Raw genomic sequence first — 19,795 nt, forward strand, 5'->3', positions numbered from 1 at the left:
CGCTACAAGACCATGGTGCTTGCCTACGGAGCTGTGAGGGGAACGGCACCTCAGTACCTCCAGGCTCTGATCAGGCCCTACACCCAAACAAGGGCACTGCGTTCATCCACCTCTGGCCTGCTCGCCTCCCTACCACTGAGGAAGTACAGCTCCCGCTCAGCCCAGTCAAAACTGTTCGCTGCTCTGGCCCCCCAATGGTGGAACAAACTCCCTCATGACGCCAGGACAGCGGAGTCAATCACCACCTTCCGAAGACACCTGAAACCCCACCTCTTTAAGGAATACCTAGGATAGGATAAGTAATCCCTCTCATCCCCCCCCTTTAAGATTTAGATGCACTATTGTAAAGTGACTGTTCCACTCGATGTCATAAGGTGAATGCACCAATTTGTAAGTCGCTCTGGATAAGAGCGTCTGCTAAATGACTTAAATGTAAATGTAAATGTAATATACCTTGTTGTCTAGGTAATATACTGGGTTGTCTAGGTAATATACCTTGTTGTCTAGGTAATATACTGGGTTGTCTAGTTAATATACTGTGTTGTCTAGTTAATATAGAGTGTTGTCTAGGTAATATACTGGGTTGTCTAGGTAATATACTGTGTTGTCTAGTTAATATACTTGATATATATTATTGATGCCATTCAGTTACTTTAAACCATACTCTTCAGATTGAAATGCTGTCCAATATACTGTCCAACTGATTTGTAATAGACTGTCATAGCCCCAGTTTAAAAAAAAGTAAACATTGGCTGTTGATTACATGATGGGGTCGTGTGAAAAAACAAATTCCTAGCAAAATTGGATCCCCTGGTCTACTGCTTGGGTATGATGCAACAGTGACATCTGCTGGTAACTTTTAATAGTGCTTCCAAACATCTGGGGAACAACCTTCTTGGAAGATGTGTACAGACAGAGAATTTGATTTTATATTTCATCTTTATTTAACCAGGTAGGCTACTTGAGAACACCTTTATTTAACCAGGTAGGCTAGTTGAGAACACCTTTATTTAACCAGGTAGGCTAGTTGAGAACACCTTTATTTAACCAGGTAGGCTAGTCTGTGAGATGCTCTGACAGCTGGTGCTTAAAGCTAGTGAGGGAGATATGAGTCTCCAGCTTCAGTGATTTTTGCAGTTCATTCCAGTCACTGGCAGCAGAGAACTGGAAGAAGCGGCGGCCAAAGGAGGAATTGGCTTTGGGGGTGACCAGTGAGATATACCTGCTGGAGCGCGTGCTACGGGTGGGTGCTGCTATGGTGACCAGTGAGCTGGGATAAGGCGGAGCTTTACCTAGCAGAGACTTGTAGATAACCTGTAGCCAGTGGGTTTGGCAATGAGTATGAAGCGATGACCATTCAACGAGAGCATAAAGGTCACAGTGGTGGGTAGTGTAGAGCTTTGGTGACAAAACAGATGGCACTGTGATAGACTGCATCCAATTTGTTGAGTAGGGTGTTAGAGGCTATTTTATAGATGACATCGCCGAAGTCGAGGATCGGTAGGATGGTCAGTTTTACGAGTGTATGTTTGGCAGCATGAGTGAAGGATGCTTTGCTGCGAAATAGGAAGCCAATTCTAGATTTAATTTTGGATTAGAGATGCTTAATGTGAGTCTGAAAGGAGAGTTTACAGTCTAATCAGACACCTAGGTATTTGTAGTTGTCCACATATTCCAAATCAGAACCGTCCAGAGTAATGATGCTTGACGGGCGGGCAGGTGCGGGCAGCGATCGGTTGAAGGGCATGCTCTTAGTTTTAACTGGAAATTTAAGAGCAGTTGGAGGCCACGGAAGGAGAGTTGTATGGCATTGAAGCTCGTCTGGAGGTTAGTTAACACAGTGTCCTGAAGTAGTTGATGAACCAGGCGAGGAAATCATTTGAAAAACCAAGGCATGTTGAGTCTTCCAAGAAGAATGTGGTGATTGACATAGTCGAAAGCCTTGGCCAAGTCGATGAATACAGCTGCACAGTAATGTCTCTTATCGATGGCGGTTATGATATCGTTTAGAACCTTGAGCGTGGCTGAGGTGCACCCATGACCAGCTCTGAAACCAGATAGCACAGCGGAGAAGTGGTCGGTAATTGTCGCACCCTGACCTTAGATATCTGTTTTTCTATATATTTTCTTTAGGTCAGGGTGGGTACTCTAGTTTTTGTATGTCTAGGGTTTTTGTATGTCTAGGTTTTTTTGTATGTTTATATTGGCCTGATATGGTTCCCAATCAGAGACAGCTGTTTATTGTTGTCTCTGATTGGGGATCATATTTCGGTAGCCATTTTCCTAATTTGTGTTGTGGGATCTTGTCTATGTATAGTTGCCTTCTGTAGCTTGCACATCTGTAGCGTCATGTTTTGTTTGGTTGGTTGTTTGTTGTTTTGTTAGGTGAGTTTCAGTTTATTAAAATTACGTGGAACTCTTCCCTGACTTCCCTGAAAAGTTGCATATCACCGGGGGCTATTCGATGCTAATGCAGAACGCCACAGAATGTTTTTGTGCTGGTCAAAGGCAGTCAGGTCTGGAGTGAACCAAGGACTATATCTGTTCCTGGTACTACATTTTCTGAAAGGGGCATGCTTATTTAAGATGGTGAGGACGGCACTTTAAAGAATGACCAGGCATCCTCTACTGACGGGATGAGGTCAATATCCTTCCAGGAGACCTGGGCCAGGTCGATTAGGAAGGCCTGCTCGCTGAAGTGTTATCGCTGAGACCTTGGTTGAAAACAGCAGAGGTGTATTTGGAGGGCAAGTTGGTTAGGATGATATCTATGAGGGTGCCCATGTTTACGGATTTGGGGTTGTACCGGGTGGGTTCAGTTATAATTTGTGAGAGATTGAGGGCATCAAGCTTAGATTGTAGGATGGACGGGGTGTTAAGCATGTCCCAGTTTAGGTCACCTAGCAGCACTAGCTCTGAAGATAGATGGGGGGCAATCAGTCCACATATGGTGTCCAGGGCACAGCTGAGGGTAGAGGGTGGTCTATTTCAAGGGGCAACAGGGAGAGTCTTGTTTCTGGAAAGTTGGATTTTTAAAAGTAGAAGCTCGAATTGTTTGGGTACAGACCTGGATAGTAGGACAGAACTCTGCAGGCCATCTCTGCAATAGATTACAACACCGCCTCTTTTGGCAGTTCTATCTTGTCGGAAAACGTTATAGTTAGGGATGGAAATGTCAAGGTTTTTGGTGGAGTCAAAAAAGAACAGGTGGAGGCAAAGCGCGTTTTTTTCCACCCAAAATCAGCGGTCAATGAGTTAATTAGTCTAGACATTTTTTTTTATTGCTATAAATTTAGTAATGGTTAGGTTATTACGAATGTACTTATGTAAGTGGACACACGTGGCATTTCGGCAAATTTTGAGGAAAAAAAGACATGCATTTCCATTTAGAGCGGTCACTTGAATATCTTGTCAATATAATAGTACATATTTGGTACAGATCAGAGATGCACCAACCAATCACGAAAACACAGCCAGAAGGTGGGCCACCTCTCGGTGCCTGGTTCCTCTCTAGGTTTCTTCCTTGTCTTTTTCCAAGCTGCTGTGCTGTTGCTTTTGCTTAGGTTGCTCTTTGGGGTTTAGGCTGGGTGACTGTAAAGCACTTTCTAACAACTGCTGCTGTAAAAACAGGCTTTATAAAAGATGTTTGATGGACTGACTTAACAATAACAACAACAACGAGCGTTTTGGTATGGTTAAGCACCCACTTTTACAAGTACTCACGGTTTATTTCAATACCTTAGAAATGGCAGGAGGCACACAGGCTACGAGTTTCTGAAGCTGTGAAGCTATAATAAGCACCAGAGTTACAGATACATATTCATATCAACAGGAGAGAAACATATGTACAAATATAAATTAAATTAAAACACTTCTCCACCTCCTATGATGCTCTTACTATCAATGACTGTGATTGTAGTCAATTGAAATATTCTTCGCCACAGGTAGGCAGGTAGACAGGTAGGCAGGTAGACAGGTAGGCAGGTTAGCAGGTAGGCAGGTAGGGAGGTAGGAGGTAGGCAGGTAGGCAGGTAGGGAGGTATGGAGGTAGACAGGTAGGCAGGTAGGGAGGTTGGCAGGTAGGGAGGTATGGAGGTAGACAGGTAGGCAGGTAGGGAGGTAGGCAGGTAGGGAGGTTGGCAGGTAGGGAGGTATGGAGGTAGACAGGTAGGCAGGTAGGGAGGTAGGCAGGTAGGCAGGTAGGGAGGTAGGCAGGTAGGGAGGTATGGAGGTAGACAGGTAGGCAGGTAGGGAGGTAGGCAGGTAGGGAGGTAGACAGGTAGGCAGGTAGGGAGGTTGGCAGGTAGACAGGTAGGCAGGTAGGCAGGTAGACAGGTAGGGAGGTTGGCAGGTAGACAGGTAGGGAGGTAGGCAGGTAGGCAGGTAGGGAGGTAGGGAGGTAGGGAGGTAGGGAGGTAGGGAGGTAGGCAGGTAGGGAGGTAGGCAGGTAGGCAGGTAGGGAGGTAGGCAGGTAGGGAGGTAGGCAGGTAGGCAGGTAGGGAGGTAGGCAGGTAGACAGGTAGGGAGGTAGGCAGGTAGGGAGGTAGGCAGGTAGGGAGGTAGGCAGGTAGGCAGGTAGGGAGGTAGGCAGGTAGGGAGGTAGGGAGGTAGGCAGGTAGGCAGGTAGGGAGGTAGGCAGGTAGGCAGGTAGGCAGGTAGGGAGGTAGGCAGGTAGGGAGGTAGGGAGGTAGGCAGGTAGGGAGGTAGGCAGGTAGGGAGGTAGGCAGGTAGGGAGGTAGGCAGGTAGACAGGTAGGGAGGTAGACAGGTAGGGAGGTAGGCAGGTAGGCAGGTAGACAGGTAGGGAGGTAGGCAGGTAGGGAGGTAGGCAGGTAGGGAGGTAGGCAGGTAGGGAGGTAGACAGGTAGGGAGGTAGGCAGGTAAGGGAGGTAGGCAGGTAGGGAGGTAGGCAGGTAGGGAGGTAGGCAGGTAGACAGGTAGGGAGGTAGGCAGGTAGGCAGGTAGGCAGGTAGGGATAACACTGGAAGATAACTGCAAAAAAATGTCATGCCTGCTTGAGATGAGAAGGTATGTTTCAGTCTAATATAATTGGCTTAAAAGATTACAATAACATACTGTAGTGCAAGAGAAATACTGACTGACAGAATACCATTTTTTAACAGATAAAACAAAAAATACACAATTCACATTCATGACTCTTTTGGTCCAAAGAGAATACAAAGTAAGATGGGATATGCTGGCATAGCTATACAGACAGCTATGTCTTCACAAAAGTCTTCAATTGACGAGGGTCCGATACCAAAACATTCTCTTTCCCCTATCCCTTGTTGACTCCCCCTCGCAGATCTAAAAAGACTGGATATGTAGAAGAAAAAATATGCTGAAAAGTGAAGGACCTAGGCGAAAGGGTTGAAGGCAGAAATGGAACTAGGCCCAAGCCTAATTGACTGTTATGTCTCAGATCCAATCCTTGCAAATCTTCAGAGGGGCAATCAATGGGCTAAAGGAACCAGGGATGGGTTTGGAATCAAGCCTAATGTCATGTTGTATCTTATTATTCCAGGTATAGGTTGCCCTTAGGCACAGATACAGGATCAGTTTAGTGAGTTTAAGCTCCCTCCAGATTCTTACCTTGTAGAGACATTTCACTCATAAATAAAATGTCAGATGTTTTCAGACCTCTAAAGTATTCTAATGAAACCATGTCACATAATATAGCTTATGTAGATCCAGCTATAGTGGGTTTTATCTTGACATGAGACAAGTTTAGAGGTCTACAACATGTCTGTCAAACTTTGATTTGAAAGCGTAATGTCCCTTTAACCATTGGGAGGGGAAATGGCCTGTGTCTATGGGTGTCCTGTACATACACAGACAGGCTTTAGTGATTGCGGACGTTGAAGAACCCCACGCTGGTCGGCGACTCCTTCACTGTTACCGTGACGAAGTTGGCGGTGACATCCGTGACGAACACGTGCTCTAGAAGGCTCCGCGCCGGCCGCCAGTCCGTCTCCGTTTCCATCTCCATAGAGACAAGGCGGGCCCTGTTGTTGTTGTTGTCGGGATAGGGGGAGTCACACTCTTCTGATTCGCTGCTGCTGGTGTCATCTGAGTCACCCGTGCTGAGCTCGTTAAGGGTCCGGGAGTTCCGCTCATTAACGGTAAGGCTCTGTCCTGACTTCCTGTCCTCCTGTCTCCCCCCGTTAGCTCTGCCTCTGCGGGCCGTGGACACGCCTCCCTGTGCCTGTACACTCCCCCCTTTCTCCACCCTTCCATTCCCCCTCCCTACACCCCCTGGTCCCTTGTTGTCCATCTCTCTCTCCGTCTCTGCCCCAGTGTCCTTCCCTCTCTCCACCCTCTCAACTCTGGCTGGTGGCACGCTTCCAGAGTGCAGTGCCCCTCCCCCTAACCCTCCCGACACCAGGCCCTGGTTCAGCCCAGACGAGGTGTGTGTCTCTTTAATGCTCCCCCCTGCTCTTTTTCCTGCCGGGCTGGCACTGCTTCTCAGGCTCAACCTCGAAACTGCAACTCCAGGGGTGCTGGAGGTCCCGTTTCCCTGGGGACCATTGCCGGGCACAATTCTTTTGACACTCTGCAGGTTGAGAGCTCGGAGGCTGAGGGCCTGACTGATGCGGTCTCTGGCCGAGGGAGGGGTAGAGGAGGGGGGCTTGGCTCCCTGCTGCTGAACCACCATCCCTGCCTGACCTCCTGGGCCCTCCTGCTGCCTCCTCTGCCCAGCTGGGAAGTGCTGAGCTGGGCTACATGCCGTTGAAGAGCCCCCACACCCACTGGAGGTCTTGGAGCTGTGGAGACAGAGTGTGGATGTAGACATCCCTGGTTTTAGAGAGGAAGCCACCTTGAACCCTTCTGCTCTGCCATTGCTGCTGCCGGCGTCGGAGACAGAGAGGGAGCGCTTCAGATCTGACCAGCCCTTACTGTAAGGCGGGGGAGGTCTGCTGAGAGAGGAAGAGGAGGATGGAGAGGATGGGGTGGGGGTGTTGGTCGACATGGAGCGACCTGACCAAATGGAGTTCAGCGGCCCAGGTTTGGAGGCCCCTGCCTGGTAGAAGGCCCCTCCAGCAGCCACCTGGTGTGCCACCTCATCTCTGGAGCCCCGGCTGGAGCTCAGGCCAGTGTAGGTGAAACTGGCTGGCTGTAGAGGCTTCTTCACCCCCCCTCTGGGTTCCTCTTTGAAGGGCTCACGTGGGGGCCTGAGGACCTGCTGGTGGCGAGAAGGAGAAGGGGGCGGGAGGGGCGGCCGGGTCTTTGCCTGTCTCAAAGCCCTCAGCTCGGGGAGCAGCGGTTTTCTCCCGCGCTTTTTCCGGACGGGCTCATTTTTGGCCACAACAATCTGGGGCCTCTTCTGGGGGACGGGGTAGAGGTTGCGGAGGCGAGGACCTGGTTTGGCCTTCTTCCTCCTGGTCTTCCTCTTCTTCTTCTTCTTCTGAGGAAGAGGAGGAGGGAGAGGAGGACAGGCCGGATGAAGAGGAGGAGGAGCGGTCGGATTTGGTTTCAGTTGGTTCTGGTTCCTAAAGACGTAGAGAGAGAGTTTTTTATATTCATCATTCAAACAAACAAATGAATAATTGCTGCTACTGTTGTAAATATAATGGATCAATCATTGAGAAGACATTACAAGTATAATTAACATGACTAAAGGAAGTGAATTTGCTACATTTGTTGTAGTGAGTAGTGACTAAATCGCATATGCTTGAATAGCAGCAACAGTGTGATGATTACCAGAATTTTCCGTGGACGTCCCCTTGGCCTCTTCCCTCTCTTACGGAAGAGTAGCTCCCTCTCTTGTGCTCTGTAGAAATCACACACACACACACACACACACACACACACACACACACACACACACACACACACACACACACACACACACACACACACACACACACACACACACACACACACACACACACACACACAGTCAGATACAGTCACTGACAATGTTCTGCCTCTTTAAAAATGCCTCCTTCCTTACTTGAAGAGACTACTGATCTTAATAACTGAATAAGTGAAAGTTTAATTTAACCAATTTGGTTAAGTCAGATATAAGTGATTGCTTCAAGGATTGGAGGAAGGATGAATTTGACCAGGGCAAGTCTATTACACCATATGATATCAATAACACACCTCTTGTGGAAGGCAGCCAGTAATCTGGGGTCCAGAATATTCTCTTCAGGCTCCCAACTGTTATGTCTGTAAAGAAAAAAATAATAAAAAACGGTTTATTAGTGCACAGTAGAGACATTGCACATATAATGTCAAACCATGAATTCTCTGTTCAGGTGGATCTAGTTTAAATCGCCTTTTTCAGATACAATGTCAGACATAGTCGCATCATAGTTTAAAAAACAAAAATAAAACATAATTCACGTTGTGTCTAAATAAAATATTAAGACTATTTTCTGAATAATAGCAAATATTGAGAGTAGCTGTTCATTGTTTTGGGCTATAGCGTATATTTAAATGGATGAAACTGGAGCGTTTGCTCGGAGATTTACATTCAGCAACATCAAAGATGGTTTTGTATGGAAACATTATTGGTAAACCAGCACGACGAAAGCACGGCTGCATGCAAATAGTGGGCGTTCCATATTCCCGCTGCTACAGTTCGCTACCGTAGTAGGGTGATGCCTGCTCACGTTACTGAATACCGATTTGGCATCGTAACATAAACTGCTCGGGCTAAAGAAAATAAAGCAAGACACAGAAACGGCGAACACCATCGTCTTTCTTCCATGCTACATGCAGTCTATCCAAAAAACACGGGAATAATCTCCGATTGTAAATATGACGGAAGTGAAAGAAATCCGTGGTTGCCTGGGCTCAAGGGATACATTGTTGTCATTGTTTAGCTCAGCCAGCTGCTTGCTAAATAGCTACTCACTTGGACGACCACCCTCTCCACTTCACCAAATACTCAAACTTCCCCTGCAAAGGAGAAGATTGGGAAAGAGTTAAACGATTGAACAGGGTCTCATGTTTTCATATTAGGATAAGATACGTTATTTCATACCTTTCGTGGACGTTTGTTGAGGATGCATTCGGCGTCAAATACGTGCCCTACAGTTACCCCCTCCATTGCTACAGCACCTCTCTCCTTTTTTTAACGAAAGGAAAAGCGGAACAGGGAGAAAATATTGCCCTCCAGCGGCATCCGTAGTTCAGGCACACGTGCATCTGATACGTCACTTTCACTTCTTCGTTCTAGAGCGCCTGTATAGCTTTTGGTTTAGGAGCCTCGTTATTACAGTGTTACAATTATTATCCGATATTTTCTAGGCTCCATAAAAGTCAAATACTTCGAACATTTATAACTTGACAATAAGTTATTACATTTCACATGCAAGATATTTGTATAAATAAAATATATAAAATATTTCAGCACACTTGTCAAAATTTGTCAAAATTTCACAGTGGTCAAAGTTATTATGTACATTTTAGAGCGACTTACAGTTAGTTGATTCAGGTAGCTGGGTAAGACAACCACACATGTTAACTCAGTCAAAGTAAGTAAAAGTTTTTCTCAAAACTCATTTTTTCCCCTGGGTGTTATAGGCATCTCTTCAGCCCCTGCATTTGATGGGCCAGTCCCACGATTGGTCCTTTCAAACTTTGGTCGCTTGCCAGTACTCTCTGATTCGCTCTACGCAGAGATGTCTGAAGCTACCTGTATCTCCCTAGCGAGTCCTGATAGGCCGATGAAGCCATGTGAGAGGTCCTCCACCACCCTCAGTGTCACTGGTTGGCTGATATCCTGCAGTTTCTTGGCGAGCATCACAGAGTCATCCAACAACACATCCCGTGCAGAGGCCTGTGGGGACAGACAGGGGAGTAGAATGACAGAAAACTCTGAGAGATTTAAGTGGAAAGACCATCAATAGTGGAGAGTGTTAGAAAGACTAGTGAACAAGGTAAAATAGACCCATTGCAGTAAAATGTGTATTCCTTTGCTTTCTTTATCTTTTCCATCCCTCTCAACATACTGTATAAACCTGTCTTCCTAAATGTGTTGACTCCACCCCACACACCCCTTTACCCTCCCTCCATTCTAATACTCTCTTATTCCTTTGCTTTCTTTATCTTTTCCATCCCTCTCAACATACTGTATAAACCTGTCTTCCTAAATGTGTTGACTCCACCCCACACACCCCTTTACCCTCCCTCCATTCTAATACTCTCTTATTCCTTTGCTTTCTTTATCTTTTCCATCCCTCTCAACATACTGTATAAACCTGTCTTCCTAAATGTGTTGACTCCACCCCACACACCCCTTTACCCTCCCTCCATTCTAATACTCTCTTATTCCTTTGCTTTCTTTATCTTTTCCATCCCTCTCAACATACTGTATAAACCTGTCTTCCTAAATGTGTTGACTCCACCCCACACACCCCTTTACCCTCCCTCCATTCTAATACTCTCTTATTCCTTTGCTTTCTTTATCTTTTCCATCCCTCTCAACATACTGTATAAACCTGTCTTCCTAAATGTGTTGACTCCACCCCACACACCCCTTTACCCTCCCTCCCTTCTAATACTCTCTTATTCCTTTCACGTCCTTCATTCCTTCCGTACCTGTGTCGGCATTGATACGGCTACTATACTCTGCATTATCGTCACAAATATTCCTGTATCAATCTGGTGTTTTCTGTAATGACCTTAGTGATCACTGTTTTACAGCCTGTGTTCGTAATGGCTGCTCAGTGAAACGACCTGTCCTGATTTGTCATAGACGCTTGCTAAAAAGCTTTAATGAGCAAGCCTTCCTTCATGAACTGGCCTCTGTAAAATGGTATAGAATCAGCTTCATCCCCTCTGTCGAAGACGCTTGGAACTTCTTTTTTGATACGTTCAGTGGTATTGTTAACAAACACGCCCCATAATGAGAATTAAAAACAGGTTCAGGCCCTGGTTCGACCGTGATCTTGTAGAGTTACTCCACCTCAAGAATTCCATTTGGCAAAAGGCTCGGCACACACATACTCAGGCTGACTGGCTATTGTTCAGGCAAATGATAAATATGTGCACTCAGGTTATCCGGAAGGCCAAAGTTAGTTACTTTAATAAGGAGCAGTTATCTCTCTATGGGTCTAAACCCAAGAAGTTCTGGAAAACGGTTATAGACCTGGAGAATAAACCCTCCTCCTCACAGCTTCCCATGTCCCTTAATGTTGATGATGTGGTTGTTACTGACAAGAAGCACATGGCTGAGCTCTTTAATCACCACTTCATTAAGTCAGGAGTCCTATTTGACTCAGCCATGCCTCCTTGCCCGTCCAACATTTCCTCATCTCCCACCCCTTCTAATGCGACTATGCCCGATGCTTCTCCCTCTTTTTCCACTGCCCCGTGACAAAGTTTCACCCTGTAGACAGTCACTGAGTCCGAGGTGCTAAAGGAGCTCCTTAAAATTGACCTCCCTCTAAAAACATCTGGGTCAGATGGTTTAAACCCTTTCTTCTTTAAGGTTGCTGCCCCTATCATCGCCAAACCTATCGCCAACTCTTTTAACATGTCTCTCCTTTCTGGGGAGGTTCCCATTGCTTGAAATGCAGCCACGATTCATCCTTTATTTAAAGGGGGAGATCAAGCTGATCCTAACTGTTATAGGCCTGTTTCTATTTTGACCAGTTTATCAAAAGTGTTGGAAGAAGGTTGTTGTCAAAGAAGGTTGTTGCAACACAAGCAGCCACAAAAGAAGGGGATGCAGAGTGCATTTTCTGTAAGGAGCTGTTTTCAGTCCCAGGTGCTGTTTTCAGTCCCAGGTGGGGACTGGATTAGGTGTGAGCAGTACAGGAGGTGTGCTCATGAGTTGTGCTCCAATTTTACTGGGGACAACTTCATTTGTGACCTATGAACAAATTAGAATTGTGCAATAGCAGAGCATAAAAGTTTCCACATCAATGTTACACTGATTTAATTAGTTAAATTATTGTCATTACATGTTATATTCTAATCCAATATTACGTTCCAATAAATACTTGAATGTCATTTTAAAGACTGCTGGGATTTCAAATGTTGGATTATTCAAATCATATTTGCAATTGTACATATTGTAAGGCAAAGGAACAACAAAGAAAAAAGTCCCATTTCTAAAACTTTTAATTAAAAAAAATAAACAAGTGTGAACTGTAGCCATTTATTTCCATTTTATAGTTTATTTGCCTACCTATGACCATCATTCACATACCAATTTTCTTTCCTAACTTTTTCGTGTCTCCAATTAGACATTGTTCTTAGGGGGGACTAGTTAACCCCAAGTACCATAATACATGTTGCAAACTATTACGTTCAGATTTCAAAGTTGATACATTGTTGCAGATAGTGGTTACATGTAATTGTGTTAAACCCAGCAATTAAATGTTGCCGATATGAATATCATTTTTTGCCGCTCCTTGTCCCTGCTTCTCACGACTGCCTTGTGAAGTTTCTTCCGGGTCTCAACGGCGCATGCGTTTACTCCATGTAGAAGCGTTGTATTCGTCCCTTCTGCAAATATTACAAATTGAACATCGTTTCCAATTTTGATAGTAAACTTTTGGCGCTGACTAAACTGTTACGCCAACATTGCTCTTCTTAGTTTCTGAAATTACACTGTCGTTGCAGATTAAATAATGTTTACGAATGAATGGGTCAAACAGGAAGTTATTTATATAATACCCAGCGTGCATTTCGTTCGTGTGAAGACTGAATTAAATTACAAAGCATTGAAACTTAGTAAAATGTATTTATTTCTCTGCATCGGTGGACTGTAATGTGTGTTTGTGTTGTATCGGCGATTTTACGTAGGGTTTGTTCTTCATTTAACCATGAATGTGAAGAGTAAGGCCGAGAACTGGGACTGAACTGTGTTCAGCAATCGGTAGTACACTCTGGTTTCTCTTCAGATCGCATAAATCTTTCGCCTTTTACTAAAGATTTCCGTGGAGAGGAACATTATGAGTATCAACTAATTTTTTGATGCCCGGCCTCACGGCTGGGCTTCCTACACTTGTTTAAAGTCAATTTCATATGGCAGAGAATTGTGTAGAATTGGGCGGCTTGATCTATTGGATCCCTCTTAGACCGGGAGGAAAATAGAGTAGTCAAGTTGTTATGGTTGGGTTGGTGTTGAAAACGGGCTGCTTTTCCTAACGTGGTTTGAAAATGATTGGTAGGTGGTGAATTATATTTATTTAGGGTGTGGATAAAGTTACCTTTTTGCGTGCGGCAGTGGCAGACACATAAGAACAAACAAATTTAATAGACATTGTTGATTTTATCAGTGTATTTACATTTTACATTTTAGGATATGTTATTGTGTTGGTTATTGACATTGCACTGATTATATAGTATACTAACCAGATGTGTTAAACATTGTGTTTAATTTGTACCTTAGGCCTATGAATTGGGCTGCTATTATGTTCTGTTCTGCCGACTATTAGCTGAGTAACCTATTGCCAACCACTATTCTAGTTTAGGCAAATAGGAGGGGTGGCAATTTATTGCCTCCATAGGGCAGCTGAAGGTCCATGGCTGGCCTGTTATGCCCATACTTTTTAAAGGTGCATTCGCCATACCAGGAAGATATCTATTTTCATCCCTGCAGGCTATCTAGTAAGGCCAACATTTGTTTAGGCAAGTCAGTTAAGTACACATTCTTACTTACATTGATGGCCTACTTGTAAAGCCCCCGGCTCTAAGTGACGCTAATTTACAGTGTTGTAAAAAATACTTTACAGTACTACTTCTATAATTTTTTGGGGCGTATCTGAACTTCAGGGCTTCCGTGGCTACCATGGCCACTCCCTGGGGGGTGGTCTCTACGCTTTTCCCTACCAGCAGGTTGCAGGAGGACCACAGTGCTTCCTTCAAGCAGGGTGGGCCAGAACTTGGTGAAGGCCTTCGATGGAATAGGCCTCCGGCCCACCCAATACAGCACGAGCTGAGGTGTTAGGTCCTCCCCTGCTGGCAGACACGTGGTGATCAGGGGGCCTGCTTCCTTCCACAGGTCCCTGGCGGCTCTGCACTCCCAGAGCATGTGCCTCACCGACTCTTCTTGGCCGCAGCCTGGTCGGGGGCACGCGGATGTCCTCGCCATGCCCCGTGAGTGCATAACGGCCCTGACCGGGAGGATCTCGTGGGCGACCATCCAGGACAGGTCCCGATGCCGATTCAGGAGAGCAGGATGGGTCACGTTGCGCCAGACCGTTCCACGCACTGGTTCCCGATCCTGCACAAGAGAGAGAAGAGAGCGGTGTTTAGTTAAAACTGTAACTGTTTCTTTTTCCAGTTTAAAATGTCTTAAAAACTTTTGGAGCTGGACGTAGTGTGTGGGGAGCAGGAAGGACACTGGGGCTTGCAGGTCGACTGGGATCAGCCTCAGAGTCCTGAGGTAAGATCCCAGCCAGAACCGTGCGAGGGCCTGAGTCTTGTTGTTGACCGGGGAGGTGGCAAGAGTCAGATGTAGCGCTGTGTAGCGGCTGCCCAGGAACAAGTAGAGGTCAGGCAAGCCTTTCCCCCCCTTGGACCTGGGCCTCTTGACCACCTCCCTCCTCAGCCTCTCCCACTTGCCTCCCCACAGGAAGTAAAAAAGCATCCGCTCCAGGTCTAAAAATACTCCTTTGAGGGGGGATAAAAACAGAACTGATTAATAAAAGCACAGGTAAAATCACAGCTTTAATGATTAAAACATTGCCCTAAAAAGTCAGCTGTCGTAGTCCCCAGAAACCCAGTCTCTGTCTTACTGTCCCCAGGACACCAATATCACTAGACAACTGTCCTACAGCTAGACACAAATGCGTATTCAATCAATCCAACACTAATTACATGAGTCTTGCGGTTAGAAGCATTTGATTTCGCAATGGCATAGGCCTACATAATTTTGGATTTGTGTTTTCATGGAGAAACATAATGAAATGTTACATAAGTATCATTAGTTACACTTGCAGTGCAGTTTTCTGAGATCTCCAAGATACCGGAATCGCACAGGGATTTAAGTTACTACTGGCTAAATTTATGACGTTAAAATGCCCATTTACTCTGATTGTGCAATTCACTGTCTCAACAGCCCGGCCAGGCAATTTATGAACTTGATCTCCACTATAAAAAGCATCTAGACATTATCTCACATTTCTTTTCGAATAACATTTAGCCCTCGAAGCCAGTGTTTGGACTTCGTCTTGGGCATAACAATATTTCCTCAACACCGGCTTCTCGGGCATTATCACATAACACACGCTCTAGAACAGGGTTTCCCAAACTCGGTTCAGGGGCCCCGTCTGGGTGCATGTTTAGGTTTTTTACCTGGTACTACACAGCTGATTCAAATAATCAAAGTTTTCTGATGAGTTTTTTTAAAATCATCTGTGTAGTGCTCTGGTGGTGAAGTAATTTTACCAATAAATAGGCCAGGCTATTTCAATGATAGTCTAGGAACTAAAGCTTTGGGTGTCTTCCTCTCAGGCTTCCATGTCTTCTCCCGTGACCTCAATGTCCACCTCTTGAACATCAGACTCTGAGGCCTCATCTTCACTGTCATGTTCCAACCTTGTTGAGGATGGCTTGTTGTCAGGCTCAAAAAGCCTCAAATTTGCCCAGATACCACCCATTTTTCAACCCTTGTATTGGTCAGCCTGTTGCGTGCTTTGGTGTGTGTTCCTAAACAAGGACCAGTTGCACTCTTGAGGCGGCTGATGTTGGTGGGATTTGGAGGATGATGGAGATAACAGGGGAAAGATACTCAGATCCAGAAAGTCCCTTCCGCCAGCTGGCTGATGAGATAATGTTGGCACGACTGCCATATTGCATCTCCATCCCAAAGCCCTTTCTTGGAAGTGTACTTTACCAAAGTGCCAAGAACCTTGCCCCCACCCAGGCCAAGGTGGCAAGACATGGTAGTGATGACACCATAGGCCTTGTTGATCTCTGCACCAGACAGGATGCTCTTGCCAGCGTACTTTGGGTCCAACATGTACGCTGGGGCGTGTATGGGCTTCAGGCAGAAGTCTTTGCGCTTTTTGATGTATTTCAGAACTGCAGTTTCCTCTGCTTGGAGCAACAGTGAAGTGGGCAAGGCAGTACGCATCTCTTCTTTTACATCTGCAAGCAGAGTCGGAACATCAGACAGGATGGTATTGTCTCACTCAATCCGTGCAATGACTACTGTTATAGGTTTCAGGAGTTTAAGGCTGCTTACCACTCTCTCCCAAAATACATCATCCAGGAGGATCCTCTTGATGGGGCTGTCCATATCAGCAGACTATGATTGGCCATTTCTTGGAGAGACTCCTTCCCCTCCAGGAGACTGTCAAACATGATGACAACACCACCCCAACGGGTGTTGCTGGGCAGCTTCAATGTGGTGCTTTTATTCTTCTTACTTTGCTTGGTGAGGTAGATTGCTGCTATAGGCAGTGTAGTCTAGTGGTTAGAGTGTTGGACTAGTAACTGAAACGTTGCAAGTTCAAAATCCCCGAACTGACAAGGTACAAATCTGTCGTTCTGCCCCTGAACATGCAGTTAACCCACTGTTCCTCGGCCGTCATTGAAAATAAGAATTTGTTCTTAACTGACTTGCCTAGTTAAATAAAGGTAAAATAAATAAACACCTCTCCCCACCTCATCTTTCTTCCTCCCTATTTTTATAATGCAGACCAGATGTGCATTGAAGTACAGATTATAATATTTATAATGCATGTATTATGTATTCATAACACTTGGATAATGAACTTTCAATAAAACTTTTCACATTCTCTACTGGTTGAAATTGAAGTCTCTCATTTGATGAAACACAAACACTCCTGTGTCCTCAGATGAGTTCAGCTGAAGGAAGTGAGATTAACCTGTTTTTGAGTATTTAATGACGCAAAGGAAGTGTAGTGTACTGTTTAAAAAAAAGCTGGTCCCGTATATATGAATTACAAATCAGCCTTTAACTAGTTAAATAATGTGTTCTAGTCTACTGCAGAGTTACAATGTGTAACCATTGATGTCCTAGTACCAGGAGTGGTAAACACTGTTGAAGTGTATATCTGTAATACATACATGCAGTCATGGCATCATTCAAAGAATGGAGTTTGATACACCTGGTAATGGATATGACTGAAAAAGAATGTCTCAGAGATTCATACCTGAACTGCACCTTTATTTGCCAAGGAAGAGTACATGATCAGTGAATATATTCAATGTACAGGCTACACTGTGGGCATCTCATGCGTGGTAATAACTACATGTATATACCACTTGCATCCTTGGAACAATAAAGTTATATTCTAATCAATCCATAGGCTTCATTGATGCCATTCTGTGTATTGAAGTCAATACAACCAGCTATGATAGCGGAGGTTCATATGTCAATGTGATTGGTCACCCAGCGTTCACCGGTGGTGATTTGCATAAAGTTGAGAAACTTTTTTACTGCCTGTTTAAGAGAGATGTCATCAACAAATATTGTAAGTTCTTTCATTGTCTGCTTATATGCCCCCCGTTATTTATCCTATGTTTCTGACTTGACGTAACAGGGAGAACACTGTAAAAACAGTCCATGTTCTGAATTCTGCCGCTGTACATTTCAAAAGTGCTGAACAAATAGTTATATCGACTACTAACTCATGTCTTTATCAAAATGACGGCATCACTCTCATCCACTCATCGTTCCCTTGTGCCATAGTTTGTTATATTGCTTACTTTGTGTATTATAATCATATCATGTGCTTTTCTCCACGAGGAGGAGATACTATATAATGTTTTGGGTCTGTAACCATGTTTGCCAGTGACAGTCTCTTCCCATTCAAATATTTTTGTTTTCAACAAAAAGTTCAGTAATAGACCCATGTAATTTCAGTTGATATTGGATTGTTTTGTTTTTGCTCAATGCGCTGTCCGTGCGTCGGTATATTGTCAATAAAAGTGGATTTTCCCTTCCTTTTTCGACCACATAGTCCTAATAAAATGGTGTGTAGTGGCTTTGTATCTATAAAAAAATTGTTATTTTTGCCCAACTAAGATTTGCATGCTAAAATCGCCACTGATCACCAGTAGCAGAGCAATCCAGAAGTCAAGCAAATGTTAAGCCATGTTGCTAGAATATTTTACACCAAAACGTGGAGTTACTTGTAGACTTCTAGGTTGATACATTGTTGCAGACAGTGGTTACATACAATTGTGTAAAGTCCAGCGATTAAATGCCGATTTGAATATCATTTTTGCCACCCCTGCTCCTTGCTTCTCGCCTGGCTTGTGAAGAAATTGCTTGCTGGTCTCGACGGCGCATGCTCCACGTAGAAGCCTTGTACTTAGTCCCGTCGGTAAATATAAATAAATGTAACATCGTTTCCAATTTTGATAGTAGACTTTTGATGGTGGCTAAACTGTTACGCCAACATTGCTCTTCTTAGTTGCTGAAATTCCACTGGCGTTGCAGATGAAATACGTTTTACGAATTAATGGATCAAACCAGGAAATTATATCAATAATGCCCAGCGTGCATTTCGTTTCTGTGAAGAATTCATGAAGTTACAAAGCATTGAAACTTGTCAAACGTCACTATTTATTTGCAGTGGTGAACTGTAATGTATGAGTGTGATATATCCGCAGTATATAGCTTTGCTTTGTTTTTAATTCAACCACGACTGTGAAGAGTAAGGCAGAAAACTCGGTCGGAATGGTTTCGTTAAAGCGGTAGTACACTCTGGTTTCTCTTCAGATCGCATAAATCTTTCGCCTTTTACTAAAGATTTCCGTGGAGAGGAACATTATGAGTATCAACTAATTTTTTGATGCCCGGCTTCACGGCTGGGCTTCCTACACTTGTATAGAAAAAAATTGAAACAGATATGGTAGAGGATTGTGGTACCTTGTATATAGACATTTCCTTGTATATAGACATTTCCAGTATTTATATATTTGGAGAAAAATAGTCGAAAGGGGTTTACTCTCAGTTGAAAGCAGTTGCATCGAAATCTAATTTGGTTTGAAAATGTGTGGTAGGTGTGGGCCCACTGGTTCCCAAACTTTTTCAGTTACTGTAACACAATACATTATTTACCATTAATTTCTATTGGGCACAAAATTATTTGGAGATGCAACCAAAACAAACAGCACACACTATGTACAAAAAGCTCTGCAAATACCCTTAAATTAAAGCTGACAGTCTGTACTTTACATCATTTTAAAATCCAAAGTGCTGGAGTACAGAGCCAAAACTAAATATTTGTCACTGTTCCAATACTGTTGGAGCTCACTTTATGTTGCCAACCCCTTTATAAAGCAATAATGCCCTCAAATCCGGGGATTATCGTGCGATAACTCCCCAATAAAGGCTGTTCTTAGGCCCAAGGTGAAATCGAGTTATCACACGGTAATCCCCAGGTTCTCATGCCTTAATGCTTTAATAATCAATGAGAGGGATAAATATATTGGAAAGAAAGGGACTTACATCTGTATATTAGAAGATGATACTGACTAATAGTGGTAGAGTAATTATATACATTTTGAAATCGATAGAAGTACATTGTTTTTTTTGTTTTAGTTGATGACTTTCAGAGCAATAGGATCAAAGCAATAGGCTGCAACACTGAACATGTGAGGCAACGTTTGTGTGTGTGTGTGTGTGTGTGTGTGTGTGTGTGTGTGTGTGTGTGTGTGTGTGTGTGTGTGTGTGTGTGTGTGTGTGTGTGTGTGTGTGTGTGTGTGTGTGTGTGTGTGTGTGTGTGTGTGTGTGTGTGTGTGCCTGCACACTTTTATCATATATTGTGTGTGTGTCTGTCTTTCTTATTTGTGTTCTGTGTGTTTCTCTTATTTTGTGTGTGTGTGTGTGTGTGTGGAAGAGGTGGACATTT

The 19,795-nt window shown here is 44.3% G+C and overlaps 1 protein-coding gene and 2 non-coding genes across 3 annotated transcripts; 2 read left to right on the forward strand and 1 right to left on the reverse strand.

Annotated features, from left to right (window-relative positions):
• Nucleotides 1–4,848: 4,848 nt before the first annotated feature.
• On the reverse strand, nt 4,849–9,544 carry LOC124039374 (chromobox protein homolog 2-like). The gene is made up of 6 exons (XM_046355337.1): nt 9,430–9,544; nt 8,992–9,199; nt 8,863–8,906; nt 8,106–8,171; nt 7,701–7,770; nt 4,849–7,489 (listed from the first exon to the last, which is right to left on the reverse strand). Exon 6 carries the CDS (start codon nt 6,967–6,969, stop codon nt 5,842–5,844), a length of 1,128 nt encoding a protein of 375 aa, XP_046211293.1. The 5' UTR covers nt 6,970–7,489; nt 7,701–7,770; nt 8,106–8,171; nt 8,863–8,906; nt 8,992–9,199; nt 9,430–9,544; the 3' UTR covers nt 4,849–5,841.
• A 3,298-nt stretch (nt 9,545–12,842) lies between these two features.
• LOC124040518 lies at nt 12,843–12,958 on the forward strand. Its single transcript, XR_006839751.1, has one exon. It is a non-coding gene; the product is annotated as a U5 spliceosomal RNA (small nuclear RNA).
• Nucleotides 12,959–18,640: 5,682 nt separating this feature from the next.
• Nucleotides 18,641–18,756, forward strand: LOC124040516. The gene has a single exon (XR_006839749.1). It is a non-coding gene; the product is annotated as a U5 spliceosomal RNA (small nuclear RNA).
• Nucleotides 18,757–19,795: the final 1,039 nt, after the last annotated feature.

The sequence above is a fragment of the Oncorhynchus gorbuscha genome, linkage group LG07 (assembly GCF_021184085.1).
Source record: "Oncorhynchus gorbuscha isolate QuinsamMale2020 ecotype Even-year linkage group LG07, OgorEven_v1.0, whole genome shotgun sequence".
Taxonomy (NCBI): Eukaryota; Metazoa; Chordata; class Actinopteri; order Salmoniformes; family Salmonidae; genus Oncorhynchus; species Oncorhynchus gorbuscha.